We start from the raw sequence: 22660 nt of genomic DNA on the forward strand, positions 1-22660 counted from the left end.
TTATTGACTTTTACATATTAAAATATTCTGAGTCTGTCCAAGCAAGGGAAAACAAATGTGTGGTGACTGTATCGTTGCTTATCCTCATGATTGATAAGCACAGATATGAACCATCCGATTTTAAATTGGGTTCCAGCCCATGCTTTGTGCAATGTAAAGTCTTTGACCAAGACTTTGTCTTTCTTGGTAGGGAGGTATGTCGTTGTCGGCGATGCCTAGTCTTCACTCTTCACAGGTGGGAACTCTACCAGTGGAGAAAAACAGACCAAGAAGTTGACAGGCTTTAGGCTTCGACCCTCATGATCATCATCTTCGCCTTCCTTCAATCTGCAAGTCCTCCTTCACACTATTTTCTTAGTTGGGTATGAGTTTCATAAACCACAAATCACATTTTCTCCGTTCGACTTTCCCTCGTTAATTGCCAGAAAAGTCTCAGGTACGGTTCTTCTCCGATCACCATCAACGTCAGCTCATCAGAAACTTCAAAGCACAGTCCTTTTATTTCTTCTAATCTCTGATTACTGATTAATTATATATGCTTAAGATCCGATCCATCTAGACTGGATTTTGACCATCGCTAATTATTATGTGTTCCATGTTAGAATTGAGGGCACGATAATCTGAGAGAGAAACACAACACCGTAGATTCGAATGGATAGGGATGCCAATTGTTTGGAGGCAACTAGATCATTCATGTCATCTGTTTGGAGGGAAGGCAGTCGCGCTATCAATCTCATCGCGAGTAAGATTTAGAGCTTTTTCATCGTTCCTGGTTAAAAAAAAAAAAAAAAGCTTTTTAGGTTCAATTGTTACTATTAGTGATCCACTTCATTTTTTTTTAATTTAAATTTAAATTTGTCACGTTGTGAAGTATTATTTTTTTTTGTTAGACTCAACACCGGTTTGTCCTTTTATTTATATTTTAATGACATGTTTGATAGAAGTTCTGGGTACTCAATTAACAATTTGATGATTTCAGATCTTCTGTGTATTCTTTCTCGATGATGAGCATTGCATAATTATTTTATGGAAAACGCATATAACTGTGCTGGTTTAATGCGGACGAAGTGTAGTCTAACTTTTCTTTCTCCCTTATTTTCTTTTAACTAAATTATTTTAAATGCTCCATGGTAATATATATTTTAGGACAAAAAAATTTAGGTTAATTTTTCTAATCACACATTAATTTAGTATTATTAGTTAGTTGTTAAAATGCATATATATATATGCATTAGTAAATTCACTTATGAAGTTAACCTAATAAATATAAGTAACTTCATCTAAATTTTATCCATTATTAAATAAAAAGAAAAGTTTGGATTGCAAGAATTCTGACCGAATCATTTCTACGTATATTGCAGTCTCCCTTCTGTGCATAGTGGGGATAGCAATGGCTTTGCGTGGACATCGGACCCTACTCATTATTTTCGGCAACGTGGGTAAGATTTACGTACAGCATTTTAAAGGTTAAAATAATAACAGGAACGCTAATAAGTTGTTAGTTGAGATAGTAAGTAATCTCTTTCTATAAAGAAGAAAACACAAATTTAAATTTTAAAAAGTGTACTTGTTGGGAACACTTTAACTTTAACACTCCTAACCTAATAGAGAATAGTTTTAAGTCTAAAGTTATTTGAGGATATTATGAGTCATAAAAAAAAAAAAAGGGAGTTCTATGGAAACTAAATTATAAGATTAACCTACAAAGCAAATCTGGCTTAAAATTTTTGAAGTTTTATTATTGCAATAATTGTGACTGATTATCACTCATGTATATGTGTATGCCTGCCTTGTAGTCGGGGTCATTGGCCTTGCATTACTTACCATGTTACTACCTCGTATTGAGGACGCGGATAAGTTTCTGACATTTACTATGGAAAAGTTTCTGAATGATTTAGAAAGACAAGGCCCAACAAAGTTCACATCATATGACATAATGAGCGCAACGAACAACTACACCACCATGTTGGCGTCGGGAGGCTTTGGATCAGTTTATAAAGGAACATTTATTGATGGATCTGTTGCGGCAGTGAAAGTTCTACGTGGTGGCGTTTCTGCCAAGAGAATGGAGGAGCAATTCATGGCTGAAGTTGGCACAATTGGGAGAGTTCATCATATGAATCTGGTTCGCCTCATTGGATTCTGCGTTGAAAAGGATACGACAGCTCTAGTTTATGAGTACATGAGCAATGGCTCTCTTGACAAACATCTGTTTGCTAGTGAAAAGAATAAGAACTTGGCATTTGAGAAGCTTCATGAGATTGCGGTTGGAACAGCCAGAGGGATTGCTTACTTGCATGAAGAATGCCAAGAGAGGATCATCCACTATGACATAAAACCTCAAAACATCCTCTTGGACCATAATTTGCATCCTAAAGTTTCTGATTTTGGTTTAGCTAAGCTTTGTAGCAGCGAAAAATCTTATGTCACAATGACAGGTCTTAGAGGGACGCCGGGTTATGCTGCACCAGAACTTTGGATGCCTTTCCGTGTAACTCACAAATGCGATCTTTATAGTTTTGGAATGTTGTTGTTTGAAATCGTAGGAAGAAGAAGAAACCTCGCGGGGAACGTCCCAGAAAGTCAAGAGTGGCTTCCTATGAGGGGTTGGAAAAAGTTTGAGAGTGAAAATCTAAGAGATTTGATAACAGGTTGTGGTATTGAAGATAAAGACGAAGAGATGGCAGAAAGAATGGTAAAAATAGCTCTGTGGTGTGTTCAGTATAAACCAGAATTGAGACCTAAGATGAGTGATGTGGTGAAAATGTTGGAAGGCTCCATGGATGTTGCAGACCCTTCAAACCCATTTCAACACTTGATGGATGAGGCAGATCAAGTGGATAGTAGTATTGATGGTGGCTTATCTACTCTTGAAGGAACTGAATCTTCCATTGTGAGTGCTCCTCCTTTGTTTGGTGAGATCCAAATGGATTCCAGCCAAACTTAATTAGCAAAAACCATTTTCCCTTTAGATGACATATACATCTTCCCATGCTTTAATTTAGAGTTTAGCTTCCGCATTATACATCTTGTGGATCCACATCTTATTTCTTATTTCTAGTGTGAGAGATATATATTTGGGAGAATTGTAATTACGTCCCACCCAAGAAACTTAAATACAAAAGATCTCTTGAAATCATGAAATTATTCTGAAGTCCCAAGAGACCTTTTTGCAATAAATTTTATTTGTTTAATTACCAAATTACCCTTCTTTTTTTTTAAAAAAAAAGTTTGCATTAACAACTGAAAGAGCAGGGGTTGACGACTTAGGGTGCAATGATTGATAACTATCGCAGCTGGTTTGACAACACATTTTCTCAGCATATCACACCCTAAGTTGTCAAATCAGTTGCGATAGTTGTCAATCCTTGCACCCTAAGTTGTCAACCACTGCTCTTTCAGTTGTCAATACAAATTTAAAAAAAAAGGGTAATTTAGTAATTAAACAAATAAAATTTATTACAAAAAAGTTCTTTAAGACTTTAAAATAATTTCATGATTTTAAGGGACTTTCTTATATTTAATTTCCTTAGGTGGGACCTAATTTTAATTTTTCCTATATATTTCATGTAATTTGAATATTTAAATCTTGTTTTTGTGGAACTATGTACGATTACCAAAAAGATATCAGTGAACTTGACAAACGTACGACGATGAAACAGTGTAATAGTACAAGAATGAAAAAACAAAGGACGTACCCAGACTGCAGGACCAGAAAATGTTTTTCTTGCAGAAACAGGTATCCTGTTACTAAAAATAATTATATTGGAGACACCATCAAACAGTAAATGTGAATATTTCTTTTAACAGGGATTCAAATATTGGTTCATCACGTTACGAAAGACTAGTACCTTTTGCTAAACACTGTGCAAAGAGTTTTTATCCGAAAAAGGAAAAGAAACGAAGGTGAAAGGAGTTATTACCGCGGCAATGGGGTTGTTCGGACAGCTAGATTTAATCGGAATGAACGGCAAAGATCATCATCTTAATTTCTGCAAAAGAAAACAGTTTAAATTGTTAGAAATTTTGAGGTACGCTGTCTTTTTAATTTATATGATTTTGAGTGAAATGTAGCTACCTTTAAAAGCACTCTTTTGACTTAAAAGCATGTCCTAACTTTAATAAGCTTTTATAATTTAAATATTTAACTCACTGGAACTTTATATGGGAAAAAATAGTATTTTTTCTATTCTTATTTACCGGAGACATTTTTTTGAAACAGAAAATGACAAAGAAAAGAAGCTGAAAATTTGTAAATATCAAATAAAAAATATCAACAAAAATTTTTTGTCATTTGCCAATTCAATATTATCAACACCAAATGAAGTGTTATTATCAAACCTCATTTGAGATTTAATAATTTTCAGTTTCTTTTTTTTTTGTCATTATCCTTTTTTAAGAAAGTATGTTCTTTTTTTATAAAAGACACTTTAAAATTTACCCTATTAGTTGTATGTCTCTCTGTTTTTTTTTTTCCTTCATTCATTCTCTCTGTTTTTTTTTTCACTCATTCTTTCTCCCACCCATATTTTCCATAAATAAGGGTGCTTTTAAAAAATAAATTATTAAGAGTATTCGGTTTAGTGTTTCTATTCTAGTAAGCTATTACTAGCAGAGAAAGATGATGAGAAATGAAATTTCCTTATTTTCTTTTTTGTTAAACAGAAATTTTAGGCAAGTGTTCAGACTCCATCTAAGCTGGAGCGCTTGATCCAATTCTTCCCAAACCATGCCATCTTCATTCAAAACACGTTATGGGTTTGTACAACCAAAAAAAAAAAACACGTATCCATCAGTCATATGTTAACATCTCATAAACTTTTTTGTACGAAAAAAAAAAGATGTCTACATCTCACACACCTCTGTCCATTGGCTTGCTGTTTTCTGCCATTATTCATTCATTCATTCTGAGTTTCCAACATTTTATTCAAGTTTTAAGAATAAAGATGATTTTTTAGTTTCGAGTCCCCTCCGTCGTTCATTAATTAGCTCAAACGAAGATTTTCAAATGATGATGTCGCTGTTTGGGAGTGAAAACGAGAAAGACATGGAAAAAGCAGAGAGAATGTTAATGGTGGCCCTTTGGTGTGTTCAGTGTTAGATATTTTATTATAATTATTATTTAGATATATATTAGGAAATTAATAAAATACTCTGAGTGTGGCCCTTTCAGTCAAACAAGGCCCAAGCCCAGTAGGGTTAAGCTTTTCAGTCTATATATGTGTTGATAACTCTCTGATGGTGAGACACACAACAATTGAGTTGACGGCTGAATATTCTGTGAGCGAGTGAAATACCTATATGCTCCCTTGAGGTTCCCTGACTGGTGATGGCTAATCCAGTTGCCATCACTGTGCCCTATTCCAGTCAGAAGAGACTTGAACAACTCTTTTCTTCTAACTGTTGTTCTCTTTTGCAGCTCCATTCCCCTATCTTAGATCCCGAGATAATTCAAGATAAGACAAATGGCAAGAGGTACACAAAGATTCTTCCGCTGTATTATTTTATGAGAAGATTCACATCTCTTTATTGTTTTATTTACTTGTATTGTAAATCTGTCTTACATTCAGTACTTGCCTACTAATGATAGACCTCTTATGAGTAATGTGGTGAAGATGTTGGAAGGTGACAGAAATCTCTGCCCCTCCATTTCCCTTTCAGAATTGGGCGTCTGCTAAACCAAGTTTTACACCAAAGGGAACCGATGCAGATTCAGATGCTTCTTCTTCAGTAGTGGCAGAATCTTCTGATGAGCAATGCAATTCTAAACCGGTGCAAAATATATATACCGTATAGAAAAATCTACACAGAGGTATGTCACTTTGTATTAGTATGTCAAGTTACAAGATAATGAGAAATTTCTTTATTAACTTCTCCTTCATGAGTTGCAGGATCTTCTCAGCAATTCAATTCTCAACCAGTGCAAAATAGTATGTACACAAATATACATAGACGCATGTTATTTTATATTAGTATGGTTCGAGATGATGAGAGGATTCTTTATTAACTTTTATTTATTAAAATATTCCGAGTCTGTCCAAGCCAAAAAAAAATTGTGTGGTGACGGTTTCATTGCTTATCCTCGTAGCTGATAAGCACAAATATGAAGCAACCCAATGGTCGTCGGCTAGCCCATGCCTTGTGCAGTGCAATTCTTTGACCAAGACTTTGTCTTTTTTTCTTGTTTTTGGTTCAACTGATTCATCTGGACAACTGGTGTTTAATTTCCGTCACATAATTGTTGCCTTATCCTGGCGCCAGAATATTCTCATTAGTCTAGGAGTCTCCATGCTCGCATATTCATAGAAAATAGAAAAGCCTCCATAAAAACAAAACAAAAAACAAAATCCTACCCTTTGTTGAATGAGTCGCTTCATCTACAAACGCGTTTACGCAAAACTTTGCCTTGCACCTGGATATAGTGGTGGGCAGATTCTTATCTGTTTCAAGTCTATAGTACTTCATATTTTGCGTCCACACTTCAATGGCGTTGGCTCCTTAAACTTCACTTTGAATTTTCGCCTCCTAGTTCACAAATATGGCTTCTGGTGTTGTGGTAGGAATTGCTGTTGTTGGCTTCATGGGTAGGACTTAGACCTATGATTTGCTTCTTTGCCGTGTGATTTTCCGTATTTAATTTTTCCTGTTGTTTCTTGTTATGACTTGTAACTGAGATAATTCTTACCCCATCGCAGTAATTCTGACTGCGATTTTTTGGAGCGCAACATGTCTTGTTACCTTCGTCGGTCCCAGGTTATTGCACACCAAGAATTTCTGACTTACACTATGTACAAGTTTCTGCATGAAATGGAAAGGGAAAAGCCAATCAGGTTCACCTCACATGTTCTGATGCTTGCAACTAACAATTATTCCAACATGTTGGGTTCAGGTGGTTTCGGATCAGTCTATAAAGGGACTTTCAGTGATGGAACCATCGTGGCTGTGAAGGTTTTGAATGGGAGCTCAGACAAGAGAATGGAGGAGCAGTTCATGGCAGAAGTAGGCACAATTGGAAGAGTTCATCATTTCAATCTACTTCGCCTCTATGGATTTTGCATTGAAGGGAATATAAGGGCACTAGTTTATGAGTTCATGGGCAAAGGCTCACTTGACAAGTTTCTATTTAAGGAAAACAAGAGGTTGGAATTTAAAAAACTTCATGAGATTGCAGTTGGAACAGCCAAAGGAATTTCTTATTTGCATGAAGAATGCCAACAGAGAATTGTCCACTATGACATAAAACCAGAAAACATCCTCTTGGACGACAACTTCTATCCTAAAGTTGCTGACTTTGGTTTGGCCAAGCTTTGTAACAGAGAAAATACTCATATCACCATGACCGGAGGTAGAGGGACTCCTGGTTATGCTGCGCTGGAGCTCTGGATGCCATTTCCAGTGACTTACAAGTGTGATGTTTACAGCTTTGGAATGTTGTTATTTGAAATCATAGGTAGGAGAAGGAATCTTGATGTTAACCAGGCAGAAGAAAGTAAAGAGTGGTTTCCAAGATGGGTTTGGATCAAATTTGATAATGGAGAACTAAATGAAATGATAAGAGTGTGTGGAATAGAGGAGGAAAATAAGGATATGGCAGAAAGAATGGTTAAGATAGCTCTTTGGTGTGTTTAGTATAAACCTGAACTGCGGCCTATGATGAGTGTTGTGGTGAAAATGTTGGAGGGTTCAGAGGAAATCCCAGAGCCTGTGAATCCTTTTCAGCACTTCATGGATGGAAGTTATTCTGTAGAATCAGTTCAGACAACACAAACTGATACTAGTTTTGCTTCTGGTTCTTCTATTACAGCATCTAAACCTAGCACTGTGAATGCTACTCCTATAATGAGCAAGTATGAGATCCAAATAGCCTCTAGCCAGGATTAACACTAGTGCGAGTACAAGTCTTGTGATAAATTATTTTCTCTTGTGATCTGATATTTTGTTGGATCTACTCTGTTCCTAAATGAAAGACTTTGGCCCTGTTTGGATGACACTGGAAACCATGGTTTGGAAGCTCAAACCATGGTTTGCCCAAAATGTCATCCAAACAGACCCCATAAAATTGCAAACCGTGGTTTAAGATAAAACCATGGTTTCACCGGGTGAAACCATGGTTTTATCAGAAGCTAATAATTGTCGCTTCTGGTCAAAAATTTGGAACGGCTCATCAGGAGGCAATGGTCATTCCAAAAACACCCTCTTCCTTCTCTTCTTCGCTGGCCAACACTCCTTCTCTTCGTTGAACGATCAGAGTATTCTCTCCACTCAGCTCAAAGCTCGGCCCTTCACCCCTTGATCATCAGCTTGTCTCTTCGCCCCTTCATCATCAGGTTGCGTCTTTGCCCGAACCAGAAGGTGTGAGAGAAAAGAGAGAGAAGGAGCAGATGAGGCTCAGAAGCCCAGTAGAACGACTACACTCACTGGCCACTGCTGCATTTCCTGGCTTCTGCGGTACCGTGTTTTCCCCCCCATAAATAAAAAAGAAAGGTCACCCAAACAATCATTTATGTTTCAAACACACCAGCATCCCACTTTCTACATAGTCGATGAAATTTTCTACGACAATCTCTCTCTTCGAGTCTTCAATCCTAACTTCCGAATCTCCAATTCCACCAGATGTCTCTCTCCCTCCGACAACCTCACTCTCGACTTCAGATACACTGTGGCTCCGAACCAGAAGGAGGTGCTACTGTTCTTCGATTGCGACTTGCCGTCGCTGCCGGAGGAGATGAAACAAAACGTATTGGGGTGTTCTGAAGGGAACAGAACGAGGTCGGTGCTGGGCATGGTGGTGGATGACGCAGATAAGAAGTTGAAGTATGCGAAGGATAATTGCAGGGGTGGGCCGACTATTGACGGTGGTGGAGAAGGTGGAAGGAGGGATAAGAGAGGCTTTCATGTTTAAAATCTTCAAAGAAAATTAATATTTTTCTGTTAGAAAAAAAAATTCATTTTTCTATAAACATATTTAATATTATGTTTTATAAATATATATACATATATTAATTATGTATTAATTATATTATCTTATATATTATTAATTATGTTAGTAAAAAAAATTTTATTAACAATTTTATTTCTTCAAATCAAAATATATCATAAAATCTATCCCTTATATAATTATCATATTAACTTATACCCTTTTTGGTAATTTTCACATGAAAAAGTGCTTCTGGTAATAACCATCCAAACACTCTCACTTCTCAGAATCACTTTTTTTCAGAATCTATTATCCACAAAATCTATTCTCCACAGAATCTATTTTCCAGAATCACTTTTCCAAACCACGGTTTGGATTCATCCAAACACACCCAAAGGGAACTTTGATGAATTCAATGGATATGAAACAAAGAAGAAGCTTTATAAAAGGCAATACATTTGACTCAAACAGTAATATCACCCACCACCTATCTTACACCCTGAAAGGTTCTATTTCTAGGTGCTTGACTTGAATATTGTCAAAACATGCTTCTTTGTAGGTTGTGTGTATGGCTATATCAACGCAAGGGTCAATTTAGTTGAAAACCTTGAAGTTTTGTTTTTATGCAAACGAATGTATAAACCAAAGGTACAAATATTCAGACATTCAGCTGCCAAGGACTTAGAGTGCAGATTAATTATGTTTATATCAAGCCTATAGGTTTTTTGATGATAAAAAGAGTCACAAACAAGAGAACAAATTAGATTGCGTGTGTGTATTGTCAGGCTTGGTTATATGAAACTGACTCGAATGGCTCATACACAATGACTTAATTTTCAATTTAGTTCTATCACTCTAACTACTGCAGAAAAGGAAAAAAATTTGTTAATAGCAGTTAATAAATTGAGGGGAAAAAAACAAGCAAGAGCAGTTTCACCTTTCCATCCGTAAAGAGATGACAGGCGAGACAAACATAAAACAACAGAGTTTTATCATATTAGGTCAGATCGGCTACATAGATCATCGCAGGACTGTAAAATATGAACGTCCCATGTAAGGCACAAATTCTGGTTAATTTGCGTGAGTCATACGTTACAGAATATTGTTGCTTTATCATGCATATTGATGCCAGAATATTCTTAGTCTAGGAGTTCCCATGGTCCCATGTTCAAAGAACATAGAAAAAGCTCCCATTCCAACAATGATGGGGCATAAAAATAAATATATTGTTGCCTTATCATGCATGGTGTCTTGTGATCTGCAGAGGAGATATTTGAAGAATCGCACAACAACCACTCAGCAAAAATGTGAAAGGAGTGGTTATCCAAAAAAAACTAAGAGGATATGAAAGGAGAAAGGAATTTAATCACTAAAAAGTTCCACAATAATTGGGCAATATATACTGACAAGATATGATATAAGAAATAACAACTGGCGTATGCATCACGTTCACTTGCATCGGACCTTTTTGTGGTTAGATTGCTCATATAGCATGGTAATCTTCGGAAAAAGTTATTGAAAACTTTGGAGCGGATTTTTTGACTGGTTTGCTGTATAATCAATTTTGCCTCTTCACGCTATCATTATTTGAGTAAAAGAAAAAGTAATGAAAATATAATTATAACAAGAACAACAACATCAGTATTACAATCATCGGATCAAATTTTCAAACTCTAGGAATCTCAGTTCTCACCTGCACTCGGCCCTAGTAAATATAAGTCAAAGTTAACTATAATTAGAGTATTAATTTTTTTATATTCTAATAATTTATCTTTATCCACAATTAAATACTCTGAGTAAATGAAATTTATACTTATTTTCACATATTTGTTGAACACGTGCAAATAAAATTATTGCAGAACTCCTTATTATCATGAGATTAAAATTCGCTTACGTTAATAGTTGACTTTATCCACACACACACAGTAAGATGAAGGCAGGATAATTAGGTGGGATCACTAACATTTAAATCATAAGGAAAATTGGGGATAAATCTCTCATTGAAAATTTAATTAATAAATAGCACCTAAGGAGTTTACGTAACTTAATTTTTATTGTGTGCAACTTAACTTCCTTTGTATGTAATAATCTTCTTTTGTATGATGTACAACTCAATTTTTTTTGTGCAAATGAAATTTTCTGATGTGTAAATCATCTTCCTTATATGCAAACTAATTTCTTATATCTAAATAATATTTTGTACAAACTATCTTCGTTTTGTGCAACTTACCTTGCTTTGTGTACAACTAATATTCTCTTATGCAATCAATCATCATAAGAACCATATGCCAATTAAATTTGTAATGAGAAATTTATCCCAAATTTTCTCTAAATCCATATTACTATTATTTTTATTAAAACGATAACTATAAAGAGTTCTGAGCCTGACTATCAGGATTAAAATAAATCTTTGGCCTGCATAGTCTAATTTATTGGTCAAAATTATACGCATAATTTATTATTGTAAAAGAAACTGTTAAGTAATTTTTTTAAATTCTAATGGCGAATCTTATTGACCAAATTTTTGGCTATGTTGCCTAAAGGGTTAAACAACAAACTTAGAAAAATGAAAATGTAAAGCGATAATAAACCTAAACGTTTTTTAAGAATTGAATGATTATATTAAAAACATTGACACAGTGACACTAATAAATTAAACAATATTATTCAATCTAATGCAATTTTCAAATTCATAATCATTAACAAATAGTAATTCATATTGATTAAATAATAAAAATATAATTTAAACTTATAGCATATTCTTACAAGTGAAATGCATTAGAATCCGAATAATGTTGGGTTTCGGAAAATAGAAGAATCCATTTACCAACTTTCATAGGTGCTTGCTTTGAAATAAGCCAATGTGTACTGTTCGAAAATGACTGATTATAAAAAAATTTCCTTTGAGGAATTGTTCAAACCTTTTGTTTTGCTCCAGGATACAATGAGCAGAAATTTCTTATCCTCAACAGTCTAAAACATTACATATTTTGTGCTCAGACTCCACACATATATATAAATATATATATTTATATGCTTTGATTGTTAGTATCATTTCTGAATCTGCTATACATATATTGCTGTTTCTGTCATATCTTCTGCGGTACAATATTTATATATAGTGATTTGCTTCTTGTTTTGGCGTTTCTCAAATAATTTTGTCAGCTCTGGGCTTTTGTTGCTTTTGTTGCCAAGATTTTTTCCACATGAAAAGAAATTCTTCGGATTCAACTCGATCTAGAGATTTGATGATGGGCGAATCTGGATTTTATAAATATCCCTTAACTTTAAGGAATTCATGGATTAGTTTAATTTGAGTTAGACATATCTATGAAATTAATTGGCTTTTCATTTTGATGAAGGGGCAACTGAATGAAGAATCTGAATCTTTCAGTCAGAGGACGGAATCGGAGTTACCGAATCGAAGTATGCCGGTGGTGATCATCAAGATGACTTAATTACAACTTATCCACGTACAGGTAAATAGCACGATGAAATTAGATACTCCATCTCCTTTTTCCAGGAACATTCATTCATATTATGTAGCCACACTTCAATGGCCTTGGCTCCTCAGACTTCACTTTGAATTTTTGCCTCCCGGTAACATGAGTACATGTCTTGCAATATATTATTTTCTTTGGTGACCCGGTATTGTTCTGTTGTTTCCACTCTATGAATTTTCCATAGAACAAGGGAACTTTGATGAATCCGATATATTATGAAACAAAGCAGCAGCTTTATAAAGAGGGACAATCCCAATATATTCTAACTTCACGAATACTATGGGTTTAAGCGATCTTACCCGTGTGCTATCCCTCAATCCCAAGTTACCCTCGGTTCCTTATATCAAACATTACAAAGTAAGCAATGTCAGTATCAATCCTAGTACCAACTTTTCCAATACCACGTACGTACCAAACAGAGCCTGCCTTTGTTGTTATATATTAAAGAATGTCGTGGGGAACTTTGACATTAAATAATAAGGTCATTCAAAGGAGTTCGAAATTCGAATAATGGGAGAATCTGACGGTGAATTACTGAAAAATTTTGCGTAAATAGTCTTTTGAAATATGATCTTTCAAAAATTAACTATTTCCGACAATGCCTGCTTCCCCTAATAACAAACGCCACCCGTCACAATTAAATAATATTTCGGGTTGCGTGTTTAAATTTTATTAAATTAAAAAAAATATTTCAATTTGATCGTATAGTCTTGAAGCTATTCATTTAAAATACACATCATGAATGGAGATAATTAACTGGGCCTAGTTGAGTTAATTTTTTTGCCAGAGAAATTAATTTAATCACTAAGAATCTTATTGTCAATACACTAAATAATGCCACATCACGTTCCAAATAGTTAAACTTACAAATCTGAGTACACACGTTATGTCGTAATTCGTGACATAATTATATATTGTATAGTCCATCGATTTCATGTTGTATGCATCATTATTCATTTTTATTAATACGATTTGAAAGTTGATAACATTGAAGCAAAGATATTTTAAGAATCGAGAAATACAGATGTTGAAAAATCAAATTAAGATATGGATAGATTATATTTTTAAAAACGAATTAATTAGTTAGGCTTCATACATAACATGGCAGAATCATGTGCTAAAAGATAAATTCTCTGTACCTTTTCTTTTGCTCTCTCGAAGGAAAGCTGGTGATCATATTTAAATTGCTTTTAAGTGGACTTTCGTTGGTTCTTTTTTTAAATAAGCTAATGTGCTGTCCGAAATTGACTGGTTATAAGAAAATTTCCTTTGAGAAATTGTTCACAAATTTTGACTTGTGCCAGGATACAATCACCAGAAATTTCTTATCACCATCAGTCTAAAATATTACATGTTTTGTGCTCAGACTCCATATTTACATGCTTTCATCTTTAGTATCATTTCTGAATTGATTCCTTCTGCTCTACATATATTGCTGCTTCTGTTATATCTTCTGAGGTAGGATTTAGAATTATGTTGTGATTTACTTCTTGTTTTGATGTTTCTCAAATACTTTTGTCTGATTTGGCTTTTTGTTGCTTTTGTTCCCAAGATTTTTTCTGCATGAAAATAAACAAAATTCATTGGATTCAACTCTAGATTTGATCATGGATGAATCTGGATTTTATAAATATCCCTTAACTCTTAAGGAATTCATATGGATTAGCACAATTTGTGAGTTAGACATATCTGTTTATCTCACCGTGCAAGTTATGGTTTTGAAATTAATTGATTTTTCATTTTGATGAATTTCATATATATATATATATATATATATTGGGAGGCAACTAAATGAAGAGTCTGGATCTTTCACTCAGAGCAACCGGTGTTACAGAATCGAAGCGTGCCTGTGGTGATGAAGATGACTTATACCCATCAGAATTAATTTGCATATAACTTGATTCTTCAGCCATGTCACCTGAATACGGGATACTATTTTCTTGGTTTTGATGAGTTTCATAAACCATAAATCACATCTCCGAGTTTCCTTCATGGCCACAGAAAATCTCAGCTTCAGCAGGTTCTTCTCCGATCACCATTTATTTTATTTCTATTCTGATTACTGCTTATGCTTTAGCTCCGATTCATCTGGATTATGATCAATCATGGCTAGGTAATTATTATGTTTAGGGCCACAATAATCTGAGTGAGAAACCCAACACCACAGATATTCGGAAGGATAAGGTTGGCATTTATTTGGAGGAAATTAGATCAAACATGTCATCTTTATGGAGGGCAATACCCCTTCGCATCATTATCACGCGTAAGATTTAGAGCTTCTAAATGGTTGAATTATCACGTCTTTTTTTTTTTGGTTAATATAATCTTTAGTCCGTCAATTTGTTTTTATTTTGGTTTTTATTACTCAAGTTTTAAACTATAGATTTTGGTCTTCAAAAGAAAAAATGGTTCAAGTTTTTGTTGAATCATGAGGATTAATGTTTTAAATGGAAAAAAAAAAAAACTTGAGGAACCAAAACCAAAATGAAAGGCAAATTTGAGGGACCAAAAATTGTATTAACTCTTTTTTTTGGCATTTTAGAAAAATATTTAAAATGATTGGAGTTCATAAGATTAATTTTATTCTACATTATACTCTTTTAAACAAATCATACATTCCTGCCTATGTTGTAGTCCTCCTTCTTGCCGGGGTACTGATAGCAATGGCTTTACGTCATGAACGGAACCTACTCATTATCATCGAAAGCCTGCTGGGTACGTAAGATCTACGTACAGTACTTTAATTTAAAGTAATGATAAAGTTCAACGAAGATGATTAAGTTATAAGATTTAAGCCATTAAAAGCAAATTCGCTTAAACTTTTCAAGCAGTTTTTTGTTGTAGCAACAATTGTGACTGATTATCTTTTATAAATACCTTCTGTAGCCGCGCTCGCTGGCTTATTATTACTTGCGATATTTTTACTCCGCATGAGATCTAAAGAGTTTCTGTCATTTACGATGGAAAAGTTTCTGAATGACTTGGAAGAGAGAGCCCAACAAGGCTCACATCAGATCACCTAATGCGTGCAACAAACAACTACTCCACCATGTTGGGATCAGGAGGTTTTGGATCAGTTTATAAAGGAACGTTCAGTGATGGAACTGTTGTGGCCGTGAAACTTCTTCGTGGTGGGATTTCTGACAACAGAATGGAGGAACAATTCATGGCGGAAGTTGGCACAATTGGAAGAGTCCATCATTTAAATCTGGTTCGCCTCATTGGATTCTGCATTGAAAGGAATATGACAGCTTTAGTTTATGAGTACATGAACAATGGGTCTCTCGACAAGTATCTGTTCGGCGAAGATAAGAGCTTAGGATTTGAGAAGCTTCATGAGATTGCAGTTGGAACAGCCAAAGCGATTGCTTATTTGCATGAAGAATGCCAAGAGAGAATCATCCACTACGACATAAAACCAGAAAACATCCTTTTGGACCAAAATTTGCTTCCTAAAGTTGCTGATTTTGGTTTGGCCAAGCTTTGTAACAGGGAAAAGTCTTATGTCACAATGACAGGTCTAAGAGGGACGCCAGGTTATGCTGCACCAGAACTTTGGATGCCTTTTCGTGTAACTCACAAGTGCGATGTTTTCAGCTTTGGGATGTTGTTACTTGAAATCATAGGAAGAAGAAGAAACCTTGACGTGAACCTCTCAGAAACTCAAGAGTGGTTTCCAAAATGGGTTTGGAGAAAGTTTGAGAGTGCAAATCTACAAGAGTTGATAACATATTGTGGTATTATTGAAGACAAAGACAAGGAGATAGTGGAAAGAATGGCCAGGATAGCTCTGTGGTGTGTTCAATATAAACCCGAATCGAGACCCAAAATGAGTGATGTGGTGAAAATGTTGGAAGGCTCCATGGATGTTCCAGACCTCTCATACCCATTTCAATATTTGATGGATGAAGAAGCTCAAGTAGATAGTAGTATTGATGGCGGCTCATCTACTCTTGAGGGAACTGAATCTTCCATTGTGTTTTCTCCTCCTGTGTTGGAGATCCAAATAGATTCGAGCCAAAATTAACAAAAAACCATTTTCATTATCCCTTCATTAGATGGCATCCTCCCATGGTTTAAGTTTATAGAGGCTCTGCATTATCCTTTTTGGCCATGGTTCTGCATTATCTTATTGATCGATATCTAGTGGTTTGATTATACGGCATGTATTTTCTCTCGTGGGTGACATTGCATTTTAATTTTTAATCTCGGTTGTTGTTCAACTTTTGAATACGGTAACACAAAATTATCAATGAACTTGGCACATGCAGTGAAACAATTAGTGCAATTGTAGAAGAAATAAAAAATGACCCACAGAAGAAAGGCAAGAAAATTTGTTCACGGGGCTCAAAGTTGAATTATAAGCATTGATCATAACATAGAAATTCATTCAAAGCCTATGACTTGTCTTATGATCCGCAGATCAGAGGAGATATTTGAAGAAATGCACGACAACAACTAAGCAAAAATGTAAAAGGAATTATTATTAAAAAGACAAATAAAGAAATGAAATGAAATGAAAGGTAAAATTAGAGGAAAAATCCCTCCACGCAATCTCACATAAGCAATTTAATTATTTAAAAAATCTCATAACAAGTAAGCAGTACGTAATGATAAGATCCTATATAAGAAATGGCAACTGGTGCATGTATGTTGCTCACTTATTGTCGGACTTTCTATTGATTAGATAGCATATATAGGAGTGTACAGTAATTTTTTCAAAAGTTATTAGAAAATTTCCGGCCGATTTCTCGATTGATTTGCTGAATCGGATTTTGCCTCTTCACGCTATCATTATTTGAGCAAAACGAAAAATTATGAAAGTATAATAATATGACAACAACAAAAATTAAAAAAAGATAATAATCACTAGATCAAATTTTAATTTCAAACTCCAGGAATCTCAGTTCGCAACTGTACTGTGTCCCATTAAGTATAATTATTTTTTAAAGCTTTTCATGGGATTACTACAATTTTTTGACTCCTCAACTTTGTCCTAATTTTGGTTTTGGTCCCTCAATTGTTTCAAACTATAAATTTTGGTTCCCTAAATTTCTTTTCATTTAAAATATTAGTTTCTATAGCTCAACAAAAAATTAGACCATTTTGCTCCTTACGAGATTAAAACCTATGGCTTGAAATTTGAGGAACCAAAACAAGAAACTTAAAAGACCAAAGATTACATTAACTCTTTTTTGTGCCTAAATTATAGGTCTGGTTTAAAGATAGTTGTTTTTTATTTTCTAATTCATCTTTGCCTACGGTTAAATACTATGAGTAAATGAAATTTAAATTTATTTTCACATATTTTTTGAATATATGCAAATAATATTATTGCAGAGAACTTCTCCTTATCATGAGATTAAAAAATCGCCTGCTGCAATTCGTTTAATTTTAATAATCACTGGCCTGGCTTACGTTAAGAGTTGACTTTATACACGCATATGTGTGTATTTATATCCTCATAACATAACGTGTAAGATGAAAGCTCACTAACATGTAAAATCATATCGTTATTTTCTTTAAATAATAACTATATATAGTTCTGAGTCTGACGATAGGGATTAAAATAAAATATTTAGCCAGCATAGTTTAATTTCTTGATCGAAATTGTACGTATCATTTATTATTGTAGAAGAAATTTTTAAGATTCTAATGGCGAATCTTATTGACCAAATTTTTTGCTATGTTGCTTACCCAGTTAAACAACAAACTATAGGGAAAAAAATGAAAATGTAAAGCGATAATACGGCTACACGCTTTTTAAGCATTGAAGGATTATATTAAAAACATTGACAATGACACTAATAAAACAATACTATTCAATCTAATGCAATTTTTAAACTACTAATTATTAAGAAATAATAAGTCATTTTCATTAAATTAGATAATAAAAACTATAATTTAACCTTATAGCATATTTTTACATATGAAATGCATTATATTAGAATTCGAATGTTGGGTTTTGGAAAATAGAAGGATCCATATTTACCAGTGATGGGAGAATCTGACAGTGAATAACTGAAAAATTCATGTATGCCTTTCGAAATATGATCTTTCAAAATTGAACTATTTCGATTTGATCATATATGTAAGTATATGTTTACCCGAATATTTCTTGATGCTATATATTATTCATTTAAAATATGCATAACGAATGTAGATAATTAACTGGGCCGTCTTGAAGTTAATTTAATTATTAGGAATCTTACTGTCGATATAATAATATCACATCACATTCCAAGTAGTTACACTTACAAATCTGAATACACACACGTCATGTCGTAATTCGTTGACATAATTATATATTCTATCGATTTCATGTTGTATGCACCATTCATATTTATTAATACGATTTGAAAGTTGATGACATTGAAGCAGAAATATTTTAAGAAATAAGGAATACAAATGTTGAAAAATCAAAGGATAAGTTAATGTGTACAGCCTGAAAATGACTGGTTATAAAAAATTTCCTTTAAGGAATAATTCAAACTTTGACTTGTACCAGGATGCAATGAACAGAAATTTCTCATCAGTCTAAAACATTACATGTTTTGTGCTAAGAGTCCATGTATGCTTTGATTATTGGCATATCAATATTTCTGAATTGTTTCCTTCTGCTCTACATGTATTGCTGCTTCTGTTATATCTTCTGAGGTAGGGTTTAGAATTACTATACTGTGATTTGCTTCTTGTTTTAGTGTTTCTCAGATACTTTTGTTAGCTTTGGCTTTTTGTTGCTTTCGTTCCCAAGATTTTTCCTACGTGAAAAGAAATTAAATTCTTTGGATTCAACTCTAGATTTCATCATGGATGAATCTGGATCTTATAAATATCCCTTAACTTCAAGGAATTCATAGATAAGTTTCATTTGATTCAGGCAGCATATCTATTTATCCCACCATGTACAATATGGTTTTGATGAAATTAATTGGTTTTTCATTTTGATGAAGTTCATACACAGTGTGGCAACCGAATGAAGAATCTCGATCTTTCACTCAGGAATGGGAGTCGCAAAATCGTAGGATGCCGGTGGTGATGAAGATGACTTGCATGCATCAAAATTAATTTGCATATAATAAAATTGCTCAGCCATGTCACCTGATTCTAGGACAAAACTGATCACTAGCTTGACCACAAGTAAGATTATTCAGAGTTTTTTCTGCTCCTGAGATTTGCCATTAGTTCCTCCTCCCCATGCATTTTCTAATGATATGTTGATAGAAGCTGTACTTATTCCAAACCTAGATTCTAGGCACTCAATCCAATTGTGCTCATCGACAAAGCGATGTTTTGCACGGAAGGAGGCATCTCAACTGATATGCAAGTATTAGAGAGAATTATGAGACTGAATGGATCACTTCACTTATCATCTGATTAGTGCATAGTTTTATGATATCGATTAAATGAAGAACAACAAAATTATAGGAAGCCATATATAGCAATTTGACTTTTCATGTGTTGTCTAGTTTTTCTGGTTGCAAGAATTTTGACTAAATCATTTATCCCTATCGTATGTAGGTGTGCTTCCGTTCATGATAGTGATGATCGTATATGTCATCTATTGCAAAATATGTATTTACCAAAGGCGCAAACCAGCAAAAGTGACAGAACTGGGAAGTGGGAAGAACTCAGACTCAGAGTTTCTGACATATAGAATGGATAAGTTTCTAAATGATATAGAATCAGAAAAGCCAATCAGATTCACATCACATCAACTAATGCGTGCAACAAACAACTACTCCACCATGTTGGGATCAGGAGGTTTTGGATCAGTTTATAAAGGAACATTTAGTGATGGAACTGTTGTCGCAGTGAAAGTTCTACGTAGTGGCATTTCTGACCAGAGAATAGAGGATCAGTTCATGGCTGAAGTTGGCACAATCGGAAAAGTTCATCATTTCAATCTGGTTCGCCTCATTGGATTCTGCATTGAAAAGGATATGACAGCTTTAGTTTATGAGTACATGAGCAATGGTTCTCTTGACAAATATCTGTTTAATGAAGAAAAGGCCTTAGGATTTGAGAAGCTTCATGAGATTGCAGTTGGAACAGCCAAGGCGATTTCTTACTTGCATGAAGAATGCCAAGAAAGGATCATCCACTATGATATAAAACCAGAAAATATCCTTTTAGACGATAATTTGTGTCCTAAAGTTGCTGATTTTGGTTTAGCCAAGCTTTGTAACAGGGAAAAGTCTTATGTCACAATGACAGGTCTGAGAGGGACGCCAGGATATGCTGCACCAGAACTTTGGATGCCTTTTCACGTAACTCACAAGTGCGATGTTTTTAGCTTTGGAATGTTGTTATTTGAGATCATGGGAAGAAGAAGAAACTTTGATGTGAACCTCACAGAAACTCAGGAATGGTTTCCAAGATGTGTTTGGAAAAAGTTTGAGAGCGAAAATCTGCAAGAGTTGATAAGCGATTGTGGTATTACAGGTAAAAATGGGGATGTAGCAGAAAGAATGGCGAGGATAGCATTTTGGTGTGTTCAGTACAGACCAGAATTGAGACCCACAATGAGTGTTGTGGTGAAAATGTTGGAAGGGTCCATGGATATCCCAAAACCTACGAACCCATTTCAACACTTGATGGAAGAAGACCTTCCAATAATCAAAGAAGCACAAAAGGATGATGTTAGCATTGATGTTATCTCATCTCTCGAGGTAACAAAATCTTCCATTGTATCATCTCTTGAGAGATCGATATAGATTTCCATCCAAAATCATAAAGTTGAACTCCTGTTGATATATGGCTAGTGATCTCATTCTGTTAGACGTAAGCCCACATTAAGACTAGCAAATTTGTGGTGGAATTGAATAAAGAGGAGGTTAAGGCATATGTAGAGGCTGTCAGCAAAGGAAGGGAAAGGCAAAGTCGTTAATTGTGTCTGTCTATGTTATATAATCCGAAACTGGTTATCAGTATACTTAAGCTGTGTATTCACCAACTGGGACATATGTATATATATTATACGATTACATTGTTCGTGGTGTTATGGTTATAGAGTGCTATTCTCATGCCGCAAGGGGAAATCGTCCGGCCAACTTTTTTTTATGTGTAAGAATGTTCTTTATTACATTGTTGGCTGTCGACAACGGCGTAGGCTTATACTTCTTTGGATTGGCCATTTTTCAATTAACTTATAAAACTCAATTAATAGTCTTGTGAATGAAACGGGGTAATTGAATACTTCCTCTGGTCCAAATTAATTATATGAAAAAGTTTTAAAACCCTATTTTTTTGGGGACAAGATTAAAACCGTATTTGGTTTCAAATATAAAACAAAGATGTGTATTGCAGTATGTCGAATGACTTCTGGATCCTGTCTGATTTCTTTTTCTGGTTTAGGGGGCTAAAAAAGATGTATTATATATGTTGCGGACTCTGGACCTCGCTTTCTCATAGTTTGGTTTGTCGTATTTGAATTTATTTAGCGGCCTGAGACAGCTCCACGTTCTGAACCACTTAAGATGCAAACATAAGGAGTGGAGGGGAAAAATTTTTATGAGCTTAATTTAAAAAATTGGAGAAGTGAGATTATAAAATTTTGATAAAAAGAAGATATAAGATAAAAGAGTAAGTAAGAAAAATCAATTAAAAGTTTTCAACCCAATTTCTTAAACCTCTTAAGTTGAGTTCATTTAAAATTTTTTTTATCAATCTCCTGCGCGGTGATTGTATGGCTTAGAATAGGTTGTTGCATTTGGGTATTGCATCTTAATGGGCCTAGAAAGCCCAAAATTGAAAGTCCTCAGCAAACAAATATAAAAGGCGAAACCAAAAGCAACACCTATAAAATTAGGTTTAATGAAAGGAACTAATGTCTTACAATCTAGCAAACCAATATTTGGATTCCCAATGAGAAAGGTGCCAAAAAATCAAGGTACTAAAAACCGGATTGGTCACTGAACTGGTTGAGACAGTGGGTTAAGAGTTAGTGGTTCAGACCGGAGTCAACCCGGAGTCAGACCGGTAATAACTAAAAAATAGTGACAATAGTGTATGAATTATTAATAAATTAAGTTATAAATAATTATTAGATATATTGATAAATGATATCCGTATATACTAGACCGAAGTCCTTTTAATGATTAATTGTGGCTAATTATGTTTAATTAAATTATACTTTATTTTATTATCTATTTTATATTTGTGAGAATTAGTCAGTTAAATAAATATTATAAATTTACTATTTAAGATTTTTGCACATATGTTAAATATTATTTTATTT

The 22660-nt window shown here is 34.4% G+C and overlaps 2 protein-coding genes and 2 pseudogenes across 4 annotated transcripts; all 4 read left to right on the forward strand.

Moving 5' to 3' along the window:
• The first annotated feature begins 294 nt into the window (after nucleotides 1–294).
• On the forward strand, nucleotides 295–4008 carry LOC114742734 (G-type lectin S-receptor-like serine/threonine-protein kinase At5g24080). Of its 3 annotated transcripts, none has more exons than XM_028930955.1 (6): nucleotides 295–436; nucleotides 603–742; nucleotides 1362–1439; nucleotides 1797–2893; nucleotides 3663–3739; nucleotides 3811–4008. In XM_028930955.1, the coding sequence occupies exons 2-6, from the start codon at nucleotides 652–654 to the stop codon at nucleotides 3908–3910; spliced, it is 1443 nt and encodes a 480-aa protein (XP_028786788.1). In that variant the 5' UTR covers nucleotides 295–436; nucleotides 603–651; the 3' UTR covers nucleotides 3911–4008. The 3 variants fall into 3 exon arrangements, with proteins under 3 accessions (XP_028786788.1, XP_028786790.1, XP_028786789.1); XM_028930957.1 differs by having other exon boundaries at nucleotides 1899–2893; XM_028930956.1 differs by lacking the exon at nucleotides 295–436 and having other exon boundaries at nucleotides 521–742.
• Nucleotides 4009–6772: 2764 nt separating this feature from the next.
• On the forward strand, nucleotides 6773–7881 carry LOC114742736 (G-type lectin S-receptor-like serine/threonine-protein kinase At1g34300; annotated as a pseudogene).
• A 6728-nt stretch (nucleotides 7882–14609) lies between these two features.
• On the forward strand, nucleotides 14610–16632 carry LOC114742746 (rust resistance kinase Lr10-like; annotated as a pseudogene).
• A 2386-nt stretch (nucleotides 16633–19018) lies between these two features.
• LOC114742732 (G-type lectin S-receptor-like serine/threonine-protein kinase At5g24080) lies at nucleotides 19019–21227 on the forward strand. The gene is made up of 3 exons (XM_028930953.1): nucleotides 19019–19077; nucleotides 19374–19560; nucleotides 19942–21227. The coding sequence occupies exons 2-3, from the start codon at nucleotides 19515–19517 to the stop codon at nucleotides 21135–21137; spliced, it is 1242 nt and encodes a 413-aa protein (XP_028786786.1). The 5' UTR covers nucleotides 19019–19077; nucleotides 19374–19514; the 3' UTR covers nucleotides 21138–21227.
• The last annotated feature ends 1433 nt before the right edge of the window (nucleotides 21228–22660 follow it).

This window comes from Neltuma alba, unplaced genomic scaffold (genome assembly GCF_004799145.2).
Source record: "Neltuma alba isolate B1F8T4 unplaced genomic scaffold, ASM479914v2 tig00003868_pilon, whole genome shotgun sequence".
In the NCBI taxonomy this organism is placed as follows: Eukaryota; Viridiplantae; Streptophyta; class Magnoliopsida; order Fabales; family Fabaceae; genus Neltuma; species Neltuma alba.